The sequence below is a fragment of the Elephas maximus genome, chromosome 1, assembly GCF_024166365.1.
Source record: "Elephas maximus indicus isolate mEleMax1 chromosome 1, mEleMax1 primary haplotype, whole genome shotgun sequence".
NCBI lineage: Eukaryota > Metazoa > Chordata > Mammalia > Proboscidea > Elephantidae > Elephas > Elephas maximus.
In genome coordinates this window covers 149,443,216-149,460,397 of record NC_064819.1, presented here as the reverse complement: position 1 = coordinate 149,460,397, position 17,182 = coordinate 149,443,216, and the positions used below count along the sequence as shown (strand labels likewise).

The 17,182-nt window shown below is 42.4% G+C and overlaps 1 protein-coding gene across 5 annotated transcripts in view; it reads left to right on the top strand.

Moving 5' to 3' along the window:
- The first annotated feature begins 8,727 nt into the window (after positions 1-8,727).
- SYNCRIP (synaptotagmin binding cytoplasmic RNA interacting protein) overlaps positions 8,728-17,182 on the top strand; it is a 31,806-nt gene continuing 23,351 nt past the window's right edge. For 2 of the 5 annotated variants that reach the window (XM_049896760.1, XM_049896751.1), the window contains exons 1-6: positions 8,731-8,817; positions 11,102-11,252; positions 11,988-12,106; positions 12,239-12,346; positions 15,250-15,363; positions 15,464-15,640. In XM_049896760.1, the coding sequence (XP_049752717.1) occupies positions 11,114-11,252; positions 11,988-12,106; positions 12,239-12,346; positions 15,250-15,363; positions 15,464-15,640 (657 nt within the window). In that variant the 5' untranslated portion in view covers positions 8,731-8,817; positions 11,102-11,113. Of the gene's footprint in view, positions 8,818-9,660; positions 9,746-11,101; positions 11,253-11,987; positions 12,107-12,238; positions 12,347-15,249; positions 15,364-15,463; positions 15,641-17,182 lie in introns of those variants that run through there. The other 3 variants (XM_049896744.1, XM_049896770.1, XM_049896779.1) reach the window with 3 other exon arrangements.

Genomic DNA, 17,182 nt, shown 5'->3' with positions numbered 1-17,182 from the left:
GACTTCTGGCTTTCTTCATGTATGATGTCCTTGATGTCATTCCTCAACTCATCTGGTCATTGGTTATTAGTGTTCAATGAGTCAAATCTCTTCTTGAGATGGTCTCTAAATTCAGGTGGGATATACTCAGGGTCATACTTTGGCTCTCATTGACTTGTTCTAATTTTCTTCAGAACTTGCATGTGAACAATTGATGGTCTGTTCCACAGTTGGCCCCTGGTCTTGTTCTGACTGATGATATTAAGGTTTTCCATTGTCTATTCCCACAGATGTAGTGGATGTGATTCCTGTTTATTCCATCTGGTGAAGTCATGTGTATAGTCACCATTTCTGTTGGTGACAAAAGGTATCTGCAATGAAGAAGTTGTTGGCCTTGCAAAATTCTATCATGCAATCTCTGGCATTGCTTCTACCACTAACTCCATATTTTCCAACTACCAATCTCTCTTCGTTTTCAACTTTCATATTCCAATCTCCAGCAATTATCGGTGCATCCCAATTGCATGTTCACTCAATTTCAGACTGCGGAAGTTGGTAAAAATCTTCAATTTCTTCATCTTTGCCCTTAGTGGTTGCTGTGTAAATTTGAATAATAGTCGTATTAACTGGTCTTCCAGTTTATATATATGTATGTATATTATGCATATACACTGATATTGCAAACAATATTGTAGTAAGCATTATAGCCAAATTGCTTTCTTAAAAAGTTGTATCAACTTTCCTCTCATTAAACGTGAGTGTTGATTTTTCTACATCTGTACTGGGGATGATATCCAAAACTGGATATTATTGATCTTTGTTGGTGTTGCTGTTGCTTTACTTTTGTTTGGCTCAAGGGTCTATTTAAGGTGAATAGTGGACTATATTGCAATAAAGGGAAGTTTGAATTCAAATGAGGAAGGTCTTATGTGGCAAATAGGACATTTAAATTTTGGTAAGCAGTGGGAAGACAGAGAAAGTGTGAGAAATTCTTTTATGCATCAAAAAATATTTGCCCTAAAAGAGACCTTAAAAGTAATCTGTTTCAGTTTGGTGGGTCCTCAAATAGTTAAACATAGAATTAACAAAAGATCCAGCAATTACACTCCTAGGTATATACCCAAAAGAAGAGAAAGCAGGAACACAAACAGGTACTTGTACTCCAACGATCACTGCCAGTACTAGTATCCGTTGCCAAAAGGTGACCAACCTAAATGTCTATCAACAGATGAATGGATAAACAAAATGTGGTATATACACATGTCTTAGGCTGGGTTCTCTAGAGACGCAAAAGCAGTGAAGTGTATAGATATATATACAGAGAAATTTATATCAAGGAAATGGCTCATGTCATTGTAGAGGCTGGAATGTCCCAAGTCCATGGGTCAGGCTGGAGGCTTCTCTTGACTGATGTAGCTTCAGGGGCTGGCAAACTCAAGATCAGCAGGTTAGAGAGCAGGCCTCTAGGTCACAGGCTGTGATGACCAATGAATCTCAAGATTGGCAGGTAAGCTGCTCGCTTAAGTCCCAAGAACTGGAGGTCAGATGAACAGGAGCAAGTTGCAGGTTCCAGAGTGAATAAAAGCCCACAAGTCTTGCCAGAAAGTTCACCTATATTGCATGCAGGCCATGCCCCCAAGGAAACTCCTTTTCAAGTGATTGGCTGCTCATAACAGATCTCATCATGGAAGTGATTACATTATATCAGATCTCATTATGGACGTGATTACATCATTACATAGCTGCCAAAGGACATCATATCTGCCAAGCCACTGAGAATCTTGGCCCAGCCAACTTGACACACAACCTTAACCATCACAGTATACGATAGAATATTATTCAGCCACGAAGAGAAATGAAGTCCTGATACATGCTACAACATTGATGAAACTTGAAAACATTATGCTGAGTGTAATAAGTTAGTCACAAAAGGACATTGTATGATCTTACTTATATGAAATATCTAGAATAGACAAAGGTAGAAAGACCAAAGTTTATTAGTGGTTACCAGTGTGGGAGGGAAGCAGAAAAGAGAGGCATTACTTAGGGGTCACTGAGCTTCTATTAAGGGTAATGGAAAAACTGGAAACAGATAATGGTAATGACTGCATAACATGATGAAGATAATTAATGTCACCGAATTATACATGTAAAAATGTTGAAATGGCAAATATTTTGATACATACATAGCCAGTGCCGTCGAGTCGATTCCGACTCATAGTGACCCTATAGGACAGAGAGAGATACATATATTTAATGCACACACACCCACACAAAACTGTACATATGGAAAATAAAAAGTAGCCTGTTTCAATGTACTTCTTTTAGAGATAAAGGAATAGAGATTCTGAGAAGTGAAATGATTTTTATAAGCCCATATTACCCGTTAGTAGCAGATCTTGGATTAGAAGCCAGATTGTCTGGGTCTTAGCTTATTATCCTTGGGTTTAATTTAGCAAATATTTACTATGCATCAAATCCTGTGCTAGGTGCTAAAAAGGATTTAGGAAAATACAGACCTGTGTTTATTGAACACTTTTTTTGTGCCAGACACCATGCCAAGTGCTTTCATATATATTTCAATTTAGCCCAGTGTATCCACTATACAAGGAGTCCCTGGGTGTTGCAAATGGTTAACCGATTGGTTGGCTACTAACTGAAAGGTTGGTCATTCAAATCCTCCCAGAGGCACATCAGAAAAAAGCCCTGGTAATCTTCTGAAAGATCACAGCCATCGAAAACCCTACAGAGCACGGCTCTACTCTGACACACATTGGGTCACCATGAGTTTGAATTGATTTGATAGCAACTTTTTTTTTCCTTCGATTTGTCATACCAAGGTAATTAATCAATCTACTGGGTTTGTATGTTTCTCTAAGTATTATTGGAGGCTCTTTATATTCCAGTAATAGTAGTAATTCTTAGAGTCAAGGCTGTAGGTCAGGAGGAAAATTATACTATTATTTTGTTCAGAAATAGTCAAAGAGTGAGTATGGATGGCTGCTTTTTACTCAGTTCTGCTCAGAGCATCTGTCACTTCTCTGTCTAGGTCCTCAGTGTACATAAATCCGAGAAATGCCAGAATTGAGAGATGTCCAGCAGAAGCTGGGAGAATGAGAAATGAGGGTGGGGAGGCAGGTGGGACAGAACTTATTGATCTAGTTGAGGATTTTGGCTTTTGTTCTAAGTGTACCAAAAAAAAAAAAAAAAAAAAACCTTTGCCATCAAGTTGACTCTGACTCATTGTGATCTCATGTATGTCAGAGTTCAATTGTGCTCCACAGGGTTTTCAACGGAAAATTTTTCGAATGTAGATCCCAGGCCTTTCTTCAAGGAACCTGTGGGTGGACTTGAACCTCCGACCTTTCCAGTTAGTAGCCAAGAACATTAACTGTTTGTACCAGTCAAGGACTCTGTTCTAAGTGCAATGGGAAGCTAATGAAGCATTTTAAGCAGGTGTTCCACAGGGACTTGGGCTTTGAATGAATTAGGAGAGCTGCAAGAGTGGATGAATCAGGAGGCTATTTCCTTAGCCCGTGTAAGATGATGGTAGCTTTGCTTGGGTGGTACCAACATAACCGAAAAACCAAACCCATTGCTGTCATGTCGATTCCACTCGTAGTGACCCTAAAGGACAGAGTAGAACTGCCCCATAGGGTTTCCAAGGAGCAGCCAGTGGATGCAAACTGCCAAACTTTTGGCTAGCAGCCGAATGCTTAACAACAATGCCCACCAGGGTCCCAGCTCACCCATTGATGTAGAGTAGATTTAGACTCACAGCAACCCTGTAGGACAGAGTAGAACTGCCTCATAGGGTTTCCAAGGCTGTAAACTTTACGGAAGCAGACTGTCATATCTTTTTCCCCTGGCAATGCAAAAGTGGAGATATATTTGGAAGACAGAACTGATGGGACTTGATTAATTCAGGTGGCGGTGGGGAAGAAGGAAGTGTTCTGGATGACCTTCAGGTTTTCATCTAACGATGCAAGATGAATTCAGGTGATACTAAAATGGGCACTCTGGAGATCACAAATTAGGGGGAAGATCATATGCTTGGTTTTCGAAAAGTTAGACAAAGGAATTAGAGATCAAAGAAGAGCTGTATATTTTAATTTGGGAGTCCTCGGTCATCTAGGACGCAACATTGGCTAGCTAGAGGCATTTTAGGAAAAACTTTGATCACCAGGAAGGTCTAAATAAAAAGCCTTGTATGGTTCAGAGCCCTGGTGGTGCAGTGGTTTAGAGCTTGGTTGCTAACCACAAGGTCGGCAGTTCAAATTCACCAGCCTCTCCTTGGAAACCCTATGCAGCAGTTCTACACTGTGCTATAGGTTTGTTATAAGCCAGAATCGACTGGATGGCAATGGATATGAGTATGTGTTTCAGACATACTATTTTCATTCTTTGCTTAACCCATGTTGTGTGCTTACAATCAAAAGAGTAAAACTGCCCCACATGATTTTCTTAGCTGTCATCTTTACTGTCCCATGTGTCAGTTTGTCATACTGTTGGGGATTGTATGTTGCTGTGATGCAGGAAGCTATGTCGCCGGTATTCAAGTACCAGCAGGGTCAACCATGATGGACAGGTTTCAGCTGAGCTTCCAGACTACGACAGACTAGGAAGAAGGACCATCAGTCTACTTCTGAAAAGATTTGGCCAGGGAAAACCTTATGAATAGCCATGGACCATTGTTTGATACAGCGCGGGAAGATGAGCCCCTCAGGATGGAAGGCACTCAAAAGATGACTGGGGAAGAGCTGCCTCCTCAAAGTCGAGTTGACCTTAATGATGTGGATGGAGTCAAGCTTTTGGGACCTTCACGTGCTGATGTGGCACAACTCCAAATGAGAAGAAACAGCTGCAAACATCCATTAATAATCAGAATGTGGAATGTACGAACTACGAATCTAGGAAAATTGGAAGTCATCAAAAATGAAATGAAATGCATAAACATTGATATCCTAGGCATTAGTGAGCTGAAATGGACGGGTATTGGCCATTTTGAATCAGGCAATATCATATGGTCTACCACATCAGGAAGGACAACTCGAAGAGGAGAATGGCGTTCCATTCATTATCAGTAGGAACATTTCAACTTCTATCCTGAAGTACAATGCTGTCAGTGATAGGATAATATCCACATGCCTATAAGGAAGACCAGTTAATATAACTATTATTCAAATTTATGCACCCACCACTAAGGCCAAAGATGAAGAAATTGAAGATTTTTACCAACTTCTACAGGCTGAAATCGATCAAACATGCAGTCAGGATGCATTGATAATTACTGGTGATTGGAATATAAAAGTTGGAAACAAAGAAGGATCAGTAGTTGGAAAATATGGCCTTGGTGATAGAAATGATGCTGGAGATCGCATAACAGATTTTTGCAAAGCCAACGACTTCTTCATTGCAAGTACCTTTTTTCACCAACATAAACATCAACTACACACAAGGACCTCGTCAGATGGTACACACAGGAATCAAGTCACTCACATCTGTGGGAAAAGACAATGGAAAACCTCAATATCATCAGTCAGAACAAGGCCAGGGGCTGACTGTGGAACAAACCATCAACTGCTGCTATGAAAGTTCAAGTTGAAACCGTATAAAATTACAAGTCAACGAGAACCAAAGTACGACCTTCAGTCTATCCCACCTGAATTTAGAGATCAACTCAAGAATAGATTTGACTTGTTGAACACTAATGACTGATGGCCAGATGAGTTGTGCAATGACATCAAGAACATCATACATGAAGAAAGCGAGAAGTCCTTTAAAAGACAGGAAAGAAAAAAATAGACCAAAATGGATGTCCGAAGAGATCCTGAAGCTTGTTCTCGAACGTCGAGGAGCTAAAGCAAAAGGAAGAAATGATGAAGTAAAAGAGTGGAACAGATTTCAAAGGGCTGCTGGAGAAGACAAAGTAAGGTACTATAATGACATGTGCAAAGAACATGGAGATGGAAAACCAAAAGGGAAGAATACACTCAGCATTTCTCAAGCTGAATTAAAGAAAAAATTCAAGCCTCAAGTGGCAATATTGAAGTATTCTATGGGGAAAATATTAGACGACTCAGGAAGCATCAAGAGAAAATGGAAGGAATACACAGAGTCACTATACCAAAAAGAACTGGTTGACATTCAACCATGCTGGAATTACTCACTTGTGTATGCCAAGAAATTTGAAAGACAGCTACCTGGCCAACCGACTGGAAGAGATCTATATTTATGCCTATTCCCAAGAAAGGTAATCCCACCAAATGAGGAAATTTATCATTAATGTCACATGGAAGTAACATTTTGCTGAAGATCATTCAAAAGTGGCTGCAGCAGGATATTGACAGGGAACTGCCAGAAATTCCAGCCAGATTCAGAAGAGGAATCAAGGATATCATTGCTGATGTCAGACGGATCCTGATTGAAAGCAGAGAACACCAGAAAGATGTTTACTTGTGTTTTATTGACTATGCAAAGGCATTTATTTGACTGTGTGGAGCATAAGAAATTATGGATAACATTATGAAGAATGGGACTTCTACAACACTTAATTGTGCTCATGAGGAACCTGTACATAGATCGAGAGGCAGTCATTTAAACAGAATGAAGGGATATTGCATGGTTTAAAGTCAGGAGAGGTGTATGTCAGGGTTGTATCCTTTCACTATACCTATTCAATCTGTATGCTGAGCAAATAATCCAAGAAGCCGGACTATACGAAGAAAAACGGGGCATCAGGATTGGAGGAAGACTCATTAACAACCTGCATTATGCAAATGACACAACCTTCGTCGCTGAAAGTGAAGAGGACTTGAAGCACTTACTGATGAAGGTCAAAGACCACAGCCTTCATTATGGATTACACCTCAACATAAAAAAAACAAAATCCTCACAACTGGACCAAACAAGCAACATCACGATAAACGGGGAAAAGATTGAGGTTGTCAAGGGTTTCATTTTACTTGGATCCACAATCAACACCCATGAAAGCAGCAGTCAAGAAATCAGATGATGCATTGCATTGGGCGAATCTGCTGCAAAACACTGTTTAAAGTATTGCAAAGCAAAGATGTCACTTTAAAGACTAAGGTGTGACCCAAACTGTGGTGTTTTCAATCGCCTCTTATGCATGTGAAAGCTGGATAACGAATAAAGAAGACTGAAAAAGAATTGACGCCTTTGAACTGTGATGTTGGAGAAGAATACTGAATATACCTCAAACTGCCAAAAGAACGAACAAATCTGTCCTGGAAGAAGTACAACTAGAACACTCCTTGGAAGCAAGGATGGTGAGACTATGTTTCACATACTTTGGACATGTTGTCAGGAGGGATCAGTCCCTGGAGAAAGAGGACATCATGCTTGGTAAAGTACAAGGTTAGTGAAAAAGAGGAAGCCCCTCAATGAGATGGATTGACACAGTGGCTGCAGCCCTGGGCTTAAGCATAAGGACTGTGAGGATGGTGCAGGACTGGGCAGTGTTTCCTTCTGTTGAACACAGGGTCGCTATGCATTGGATCCGACCCATGGCACCTAACAACAACAAATCTTTACTGGGAGCGCTTGTGGCACTGTGCTTAAGTGCTACAGAGGTTGGCAATTGGAATTCTAAGGAAGCAGATGGCCAGGTCTTTCTCTTCCAGAGTTGCTTGGCAGGTTCAAAAGCCAACCTTTTCATTAGGAGTAGAGTGCTTAACCATTGCCCTAAAAATACCATTGCTTAATCCATAGAATTATATTATTTTTATATTAACATTTCATTTATACTATTATTCAGGATATTTGCATTGTGATCCCAAATCCCTCTTTAAGAAATCAGTACTGTATCAGGTACATGTTTGGTATTAACGCATTTTAAATAGTGGAAATCTCTGATCTTTGCTAAGCAGGTTGGATAGAAAGTACTTCGGTCAAGAAGTAATTAACATTTTGCTCCCGGTTCCTATGAAAACCATCTGGCAGTTTATGTGCTTAAGCACTTTGAAAAACGCTCATCTAACTTTTCTTGAAGGCATTGGTTTCTGTCGTTACAGCACAGATCTCATTTGGGGAAGCAGTGAATTCTTTTAAATAAGCTTAATTTTTAATCAAAAGGACACTACTATTTTTCATTACAGCTGCTTTGGATAAAATTAGTATCCATATCCCGTCTGAAATTCAAATACCTTTGTCTTCCTTCTACCTAGTAAACGGTTACAAAGGAAATGTCACTTCACATAAGACTCAGTTGCCAAGTGTTTTAAAAAGAAACAGGTATTTTCCTCACAGTTGTCCTAACCACGCAGCTCCTGCTGCATTAAGTTGCTCAAACTGTGCTATGAAGAAGCCCTGAACTGCTAAAAAGGCCAGGGACTGAATAGGCGGATTGCACAACCCTTCACCACCGAGTGGTTTCGCTTCCAAATCTGGCCTTCGCGTCATCCCCAAGGCGGGAGCCGCTCTTCGCTTTACTGGAGGCAGACTGGTCCCCCTCAAAAGCAGCCGGGTTTTCCGTGTCCGAGCCTCGGGAGTCCGTCCCTTCGCCAAGGGTTCCCGTGAAAACGAAGGCGCGCGGTTATGGGGTACTCCGCGACCCCATGGTCCGGCTGGGGAGATCGGGTCTTCCTGGAACTACGCCCGCACCCAAGCCCCGCTGCCCCTGCCGACCAAGGGTCCGCAGGTCTCCGCGCTAACCCCCTCTCCCGCGGCCCCATTGTCTGCCTCGCCCCGCCCCAGGGGACACGTGCGCCTCCAGCTTCCCGAGCGAGCAGAGCGCGGGGCGGCGCAGCGTGGACACCGCCTGGAACTGCTACGCGGCTGCTGCGCCGGGGGCGGGGGCCGGGCGCGCACAGACCGGTGGGTGCCCTCCGCGGAGCTGCAGTCGCGCCCCGCGACCCCCGCCCAGGCTCAGCGGACCCGGGACGGGGCGGTGGAGGGGCGGGCGGCAGCTCGGTGGGGGTGTCTTGCGCGTGGTGCTGCGGTGGGGGCGGGGAGAGGTGGGGCGGGGCGGGGTAGGGAGATGCATGTCTCCTGACAAAGGAGAACGAGTGGGACACGCTGAGCCGGCCCGCCCCGCCTGGAGGGGAGCAGGAGGGGGAGTGTCGGCAGGGGAAGGGGCGGGCCTTTCATTCACTCTCGGCCCCTCTACCGCCGCTGGAGCGGAAGGGCGGGGTCTCGCGCCCCCCAGGGGGTGAGGAGCAAGGGAGGCGGCAAGGCGCGGGGCGGAACTCTAGGGCGCGCGTCCCGAGGCGTAGGCTACGTCGTCACGTCAGCGCGGGAGAGAAAAAAGAGAGGAGCCGACTCGGCAGGGACTGGGAGACTGGACCGGGAGAGCGAGCAAGGGAGGGAGTGAGGGAGCGTGCGAGGAAGCGAGCGAGGAGAGGAACGGCGGCCGCTTGTGCCTGAGCGACTGCGGACGGGACTGGGAGCAGTGAGGGGAAGAAGCAGGGAGGAGAAGAAGAAAGGTAGAAGAAGGCAGACGGAGGCTGGAGATAGTGGTAGAGGGAGAAGGAGGAGCTGGAGGAGGGCAGGGGCTGAGGGAGTGAGTGAGAGAAGCGGACGCGCGAGGGAGGGAAGGGAAGGGGGGTTGCGCGGGCGCGCGCGCGCGCACCGGGAGCGCGCTCGGAGGCGAGTGGAACTGGATCGGGTTTGCTGCCAGCGGCGTGAGCTTCGGCCGCCATTTTACAACAGCTCCACTCGCGCCGGACCCAGGGAGCAGCGAGCACGCGTTTTCCACAACACGATTTCCTCGGACAGGATTCCTCCGCCGCAGCCCAACGGGGAGGTAACGACCGCCAGGACCCGGGTCTGGGAGGGGAGCTCCGTGACATTGTGGAGGGAGCTGGGGGAGGGCGGCGCGGGGAGAAACCGGCTTTTCTGGAAAATGGATTCCAAGGGGCAGAGGAGCACGTTGACTGGGACTGTCTGGGAGTAGGCCGCGGCCCGCGCCGCCACTACCTTCTCTCCTCCATGTGCTGCCGCCGTTCGGGCTTTGTCTGCGTCGCTCCATGACCCGCGCGGACCGCGAGCGGCAGCGGAGTTGGTGCTGTCGTGGCCGTCGCCGCGGCGCGGGAGTGGGCGGAGAGGAGCGGGTCCTGTCCCGCAGCCGCGCGACAGACTTGGGTGGTGCTCGTGGTCCGGCAGGCGTTGGGTAGTTCGTGGAACGCCTTCACGCCGCTGGGTTGTCGACCCTGGTGCCGCAGTCGCTGCACCGACGGGCGAGGGGTGGGGGCTTGCAGATAGCGCCGCGGTTTTCGTCTCGGCGGGGCAGGCGGGCGACCGGGGTCGCCGGCGGCCGGGGAGAGCCTGGGGCGGAGAGAGCCATGTGTCACCGCGGAGAAGGCGGCGCTGGGGGGGCGGGGAGAGCCTGTGGCCTGGCGCCGCCGCGGCCTCGGTGTTGAGGAACGAGACTGTGCTGTTGCTGCTGTTTTCGGGGGGCTCCGACTGCGACTTCGGGTTGATGTTGGGAGCCGGTGATGGTCGTCTTGGCCTGAGACTCGGTGGGCTTTCGTTGAAGGAAGTTGTAGGACATATGAAGGCGCAGAGCACGTGTTTCTAATGGGCTCCTGGCGGCCGCAGCGGTGAGGCTGCCGCTCTGGGTGCGGAGTCGGGGGCGGGCTTTGGGGTGCAGGGGTGAAGGGTGGAGAAATTGGGTGGTGGGAAGGTGGCTTGTGTGAGCGCTTTGTTCTTCGCTGACTCTTGTTACTGATGTATAAGCGGCAGGCGGGAAAAGCGCGCACTTTTGGGGGTTTACCTTTGAGAGGGACAAGCCCAGTTTTGCTTTTTCCACACACCTCATTCTCCGTTACCGGCACAGCCGCATGTGGCACGCTGGCGCGTCCTGTGCTAGTTGGGCTCCATTTGTAATACGGTTCTTCCTAGGGAGTGTTAGCAGGTGAGTCAGGGGTGGCACTAAGGAAACCTTAATGAATCGGTCCTTCTGTGTCCCGCTTTCCAAATCTGGCTTGTCAAGCGATAGTGACTTTAAAGTAAGGCCAGTGGCTTTAAAGTAAGGCCGCTTGAAAGGGAGCCGCAGGCTGACTGGTGTAGTAAATGGTAGAGAAAGTAAAGATTGGGGCTCTCATATTGTCCTATTTTTTTTGAAGATTGTAGTTTAATTTTGCTTATTGCGTTTGAACAGATCTCTGGAAACATGGCTACAGAACATGTTAATGGAAATGGTACTGAAGATACTACTTCTGCAGTTATCCATTCAGAAAATTTTCAGACATTGCTTGATGCTGGTTTACCACAGAAAGTTGCTGAAAAACTAGATGAAATTTACGTTGCAGGTAAGAACTAACACTTGCAAAATTACATTATGAAATTTTTCTATTGGATTTCTGGCTTTGAGCTAAAATAGCAACTTTTTGTGGTTTCCAATAAGTGTGGGAACTGGAGTTTTGACTCGTTGTGATAGTTGCTCAATTAAGCTTTGAACTACAGGTTAAGGTGTATAGAGGGAGGGAAAAAGGGAGGCGCTAAAGGCTAGTTGGCTGGATGGATAAGTATAAGACAGTAGCAACAGCTGCTGAATGTTGGGAGCAGCAGGCCATGTGACTTTTTTGGGGGTATTTTTATAGTAGGATTCTTGTTAAATAACTTGTTAACTGTAGACTTGTATGTACCCTGTCTTTCTCGGTGTGGCTGTTACTTTTTTCTAGTGGTATTTGAAATTGAGTAGAGGTTCAGTTGTCATTCTTGGTAGGTACATTGTTGGTTGATTTTAGGGTTTGTAAGTTTATATATTTATTGCAGAAGTACTTAGTATTCAGAACTGTCTGATTTAGATACAAGGTAAAAATGAAGTTGATTCATTGTAAATGTGGTTGAGGCCCTATTTAAGAATGCAGTTCAGAATGGGTGGAATATTCGTGTTTTTCATTATGTAGGTAAGAAGGGTAGCAGAACTGTTAGTTGGCATACATGTACCTGTATGGGTCAGCATGATCTTTTCTAAAAAAAAAAAAAATTTTTTTCCAAAAAATATTAAAACTCGACAGCTAATGAAGTTTTCTCTTCTCCAGGGCTAGTTGCACATAGTGATTTAGATGAAAGAGCTATCGAAGCTTTAAAAGAATTCAATGAAGACGGTGCATTGGCAGTTCTTCAACAGTTTAAAGACAGTGATCTCTCTCATGTTCAGGTAATGTTAACTTAATGTTGGTGGAAAAAGAATGAAAAATTTGAGTAGTTTCAGTATGCATTGTTAACTTTCGTTTAATTAGACGGTTATATGAAAATTATTGTTCAATGTGATTGGAAAATCTCTTTACAGAACAAAAGTGCCTTTTTATGTGGAGTCATGAAGACTTATAGGCAGAGAGAAAAACAGGGGACCAAAGTAGCAGATTCTAGCAAAGGACCAGATGAGGCAAAAATTAAGGTATGTCTTCAAAAACTTGCTTTACTATCCCTTTCAATTTTAAAGTTCTTTTACCTCTTTTCTAGCTTTGGTAAATAGTCTTTGAGTGTGAAATGGGTGTGTGTGTATTTTTAAAATGTTGAGAGTTAATAACATGAGAAAATTTATTATCCTTTTCTACTTTTTAAAAAAAGTTTTTTGCTTTTCTTTATCTGTTAAAACAAGTTATTATTAAGATTTTTTTTGTTACCAAGTTACTGATGTTTATTTTAAATTTGTGCTATTGGTATTCCAAATAAAAGATTTAAAGAAATATATTCCTCGTATTTTTAGACACTATTTGAAAAGCTGTAAGTCCAGGTTACTGACAGTGAAACCAAACTAGGGGATCAGTTATCCCCTACTGGTAGAGAGTGTACATTTAGCAGTTGATTCTTTTCTTGGTATTCTCAAGCTCTCAGTTAAATGAATTGAGAACTTTAACACTGCCTTCTTACTCTTCCATTAGTATGAGTTATTAAGTTGTTTATTTCTAAAAGTAGTTTTTGGAAATGAAATTACTTAGCGTGGAAATGTCAGTGAGGAAACTTGGAGTGGGAGCTTTTGTAAAAGGTTTTGTGTAGAAAAGTAAGTTAAAATTCAGCTAGGTTTTGATCTTCGTGCTCGTGAGGTTTAGTTCATAGAAAATACCGTAATCATACCTGTTTTAACTTGGTCCTCTTATAGCATGGTAGTGCTCTTATGTAGTTTTGGTATACTTTGTCAAGTTTTTTTTGTTTAATTAGATACATGAAAATTATTGTTCAATGTGATTGGAAAATTTCTTTACAGAACGAAAGTGCCTTTTTATGTGGAGTCATGAAGACTTACAGGCAGAGAGAAAAACAGGGAACCAAAGATTATGGTTTAAGAAAGTGAGTTACTAAGTAGGGCATAGGTGTTGGGTGATGGCTTAATTGTTCGGGAAGAGGGATGCCTAGAACATGGGCAAGATTGGAATGGAATATGGAGTTAGCTTTTAGATTCATTTGTGAGTTTGTGATTTTTACCAATCTAGCTTTGAGTGAATTGAGTTTGTTTGAAGTATAAATCTGATTTTCCTATGAAAATGGGGTGTGGTTGCCCCATTTGTAATTGTGTCAATTGTGATTAAATGTACATTTGGGAGTTTGAATTTATGTGACTTTATTACACTCCCTTTTCAGTCTGTCTTTGCAAAGGGGTAGCTTAAAGCTATAAAAAAAAAAAAGCTATAGTATGACTCAAATTGTGGCAAGGAGGGTATAGAGACATTTTCATAAAATATTTGAGGGGGGAATAAATAGTTCTGTCTCTACGTTTTTAGAGATTGACAAGAAGTATTACTTGTGTCATGTAAAAGTTAAAGAATCATAACTTCTTTGTAGCATAGGAATTACATATGGGAACCAGGGAAGATGTGAGTCATTTAGTAGTTTAGTTTATGTGATAGTCATAGATTTGAAGTTTAGTTTTGTTACTAACCAAATGTTGCACCCTGAAGCAAACTGAAGTTTGGGTGTAATAGAAAAAGAGAGGCCCCAAATACGAAGCTTTTTATGAGCCTTTTTGTTAAAAAGTTGAAGAATGAGTGAATTTTTATGAATTACTGTGTTTTTTTATAAATGTTTTTAGGTCAATAGAAAATGTTATAATCTGTCTAATCACTTTGATTTTTAGACTGAGGTGACCCCAAATTATTTAAGTCTTTTGATAAGTGTTGCCATGTAGCTGGGGTTAGCAAGTCTGTTTTTATTTTAGAATTTACCAGCCAAGTGTTGAATTCTTATTAGTTGCCCTTGAGTTGATTTTGACTCATGGTGACCCCATGTGTTATAGAGTAGAATTGCTCTGTAGGGTTTTCTTGATTATAATCTTAGTGGAAGCAGGTTGCCAGGCTTAGGCAGATGGACTACTTTTTTTGTAGTACTTTTGGCTACAATAAGGAGATGAAGGGGTAGTTACAATGGTCTGAGTAAAATGTGAGTCGTATAAATTTTGAAAGGTCACTTGGAAGTTAAAATGTAGGTCTTACGTCACATTTGGAATTTTGTGAAGTTTTCAAAGTCATTTTCTTTCTTATTTTTCTGAATAATTCCTGCTGTCTCGTGAAGCCTGGTACTTGAATAGCAAATGAATAAGTTATTTTTCCTGTAGCTCCAAGTTTCTAGACTTAGTTTAGGGAGTGTAATTTCTGGTGGTGTAGTGGTTGAGTGATACTGCTGCTAACCAAAAGGTCAGCAGTTTGAATCAACCAGCTGCTCCTTGGAAACCTTATTTGGAGCCCTGGTGGTGAAGTAGTTAAGAGCTCAGGCTGCTAACCAAAAGGTTGGCAGTTCAAATCCACCAGCTGCTCCTTGGAGACCCTGTGGGGCAGTTATACTTTTGATCTGTAGGGTTGCTATGAATTGGAATCGACTCAACAGCGCATAATAATTTCTATAAAGGTTGGTGAAATGCCTTTAATGGGGGTGTATACTTAGGGATGGGGTACTTGGTATTTGTTGGATAAGAAATATAGACTTGAGAGATGTAACTTATTTAGCTCCTTCCTTAAGAGGTAGAGTCTCAAGAGAGAATTAAAGTCTGGCAGGTTAGATGTAGTCATTTTTTAGGAGGCATAGCAAGTTGTTGATGGATTAAGATCTTAAATTTTTTTTTTGTTGTTGATTAAATGTAATTCAGTAACTAAAAACTAGGAAATGATCTGAATAGAATCCTGAAGTTTTTACTTTAATAAGATAGGGCTATAACAATGTTAAAGAAAAAATTGAAATAGACACCAGAGATTTGTGGGAAATGTTGCCAACATAATTAGAAAGATTTGAAAAAGATTGACATGAATGCTATATGAAGGTGTTTGGCCTTATTAGTTAAATGTATTAATGACATTTGAACTTTTCAAGGCACTCTTGGAAAGAACAGGCTACACACTTGATGTGACTACTGGACAGAGGAAGTATGGGGGACCGCCTCCAGATTCCGTTTATTCAGGTCAGCAGCCTTCTGTTGGCACTGAGGTAAAGAAATTAAAAATTTGTACCTTTTGTAGTAAATGCACAGGTATCTGGTTATCTAAAGAAATTCTCCATGGTTTTTACTTCATATTTTAATTTACAGATATTTGTGGGGAAGATCCCTAGAGATCTATTTGAGGATGAACTTGTTCCATTGTTTGAGAAAGCTGGACCTATATGGGATCTTCGTTTAATGATGGATCCACTTACTGGTCTCAATAGAGGTTATGCGTTTGTCACTTTTTGTACAAAAGAAGCAGCTCAGGAGGCTGTTAAACTGGTAAGTTTTTATACTTTCAATCTTCATGTTATCTTTAATGTCAGTTTATTTTTATTATGTTTACAGGTAACCAAATATCTTTTCAAGTGCTGGCTGGTAAAAGTCTTATACATGCTCTGTGCCCACATTGTATTAGTGTTTAGGATCAATAAGAGTGTGGCCCAATTCCTTGTAATTGGTTGGTTGAGACTTGTGACTTAGTGATTTTTCTTTTTAGGGATGTGTAAAGGTATAAGAAAGTAACTAATGGCTAGGACTCCCATAGTTTCTGGACATACCTGGGTCATCCCTTTTTGTAAAATACTTCACAAAGACATTTTAATTGTATGTTTTTAGTTAACGAAATAAAGGATTTTTGTAATGAGTGGTCTAGATTTTTTTTGTTTTTTCCCAGCTTATTAGAAAGAGAGATTTTTTTTTTAAATAATTTTTATTGTGCTTTAAGTGAAAGTTTACAGATCAAGTCAGTCCCTCACATGTAAACATATATACACCTTACTACATATTCCTATTTATTTTCTCCCTAATGAGTCAGCCCCCTCCCTCCTTCCAGCCTCTCTTTTCATGTCCATTTTGCCAGCTTCTAACCCCCTCTACCCTCCCATCTCCCCTCCAGAGAGGAGGTGCCAACCTAGTCTCAAGTGTCCAACTGATCCAAGTAGCTCACAATCAGCATCTCTCTCCAACGCATTGTCCAGTCCAATCCACGTCTGAGGAGTTGGCTTCAGGAATGGTTCCTGTCCTGGGCCAACAGATGGTTTGGGGGCCATGACCGCTGGGGTCCTTCTAGTCTCAGACCATTAAGTATGGGAAAGGGGGATTTTTAATGTTTTGAATTATGGCTTACTTAATTCCCCTTCAAATTAAAATAAAAATAATATTTTTTTATTAAATTCCATGACTCAAGTGCATTTTGCACTTTATAGTTGAGGAGGCCAACGGTTGATTTCAACCTGTGCAGTGTACCAGAAAATACATAACTGGGGAAGAACCTTCATAGATAATTCACTAGCATGTGTGTGCTAAATTTGCTTTATCTGCTTTACATATTTTGTGGGTAAATCAAAACAGTTTAAAATCCCAACACCGATTTCCCCTTTTCTTATCATCATATACATTGCTTACATTTTAAGACAAATCTTAGTTAGAAAAATACAACAATAAGTATGCTTTGTTTTGCTGTTTTGTATTGCATTGAGTCACTTCCGGTATGTGTGATGGAATATGGTGAAAGTTTAACGTTAGAAAATTATTCTATTTAAAAGTATCGTGTAAAAGAATTCAGAAGTTTGGGTGTTTTTGTTTTTAAATCGTGGCTGATTTTTGCCTGCTTAAAAGAACACTTCCTATTTCAGGAGGGATGTGTAGCTCTCTACAGAGCCTTTCACTGGTAACCTTTGGGCTGTGTCAAACTTAGATTCAGCAGTTCAGGTAAAATCAAGGATTCCTAGAGCTGGAGAAAGAGGTACTTTAGAAATCATCCAGTTTAAGCTCCTTCAATAAAAGAATAGAACATTTTTGCCAAGAGTAACAATAAAGTAG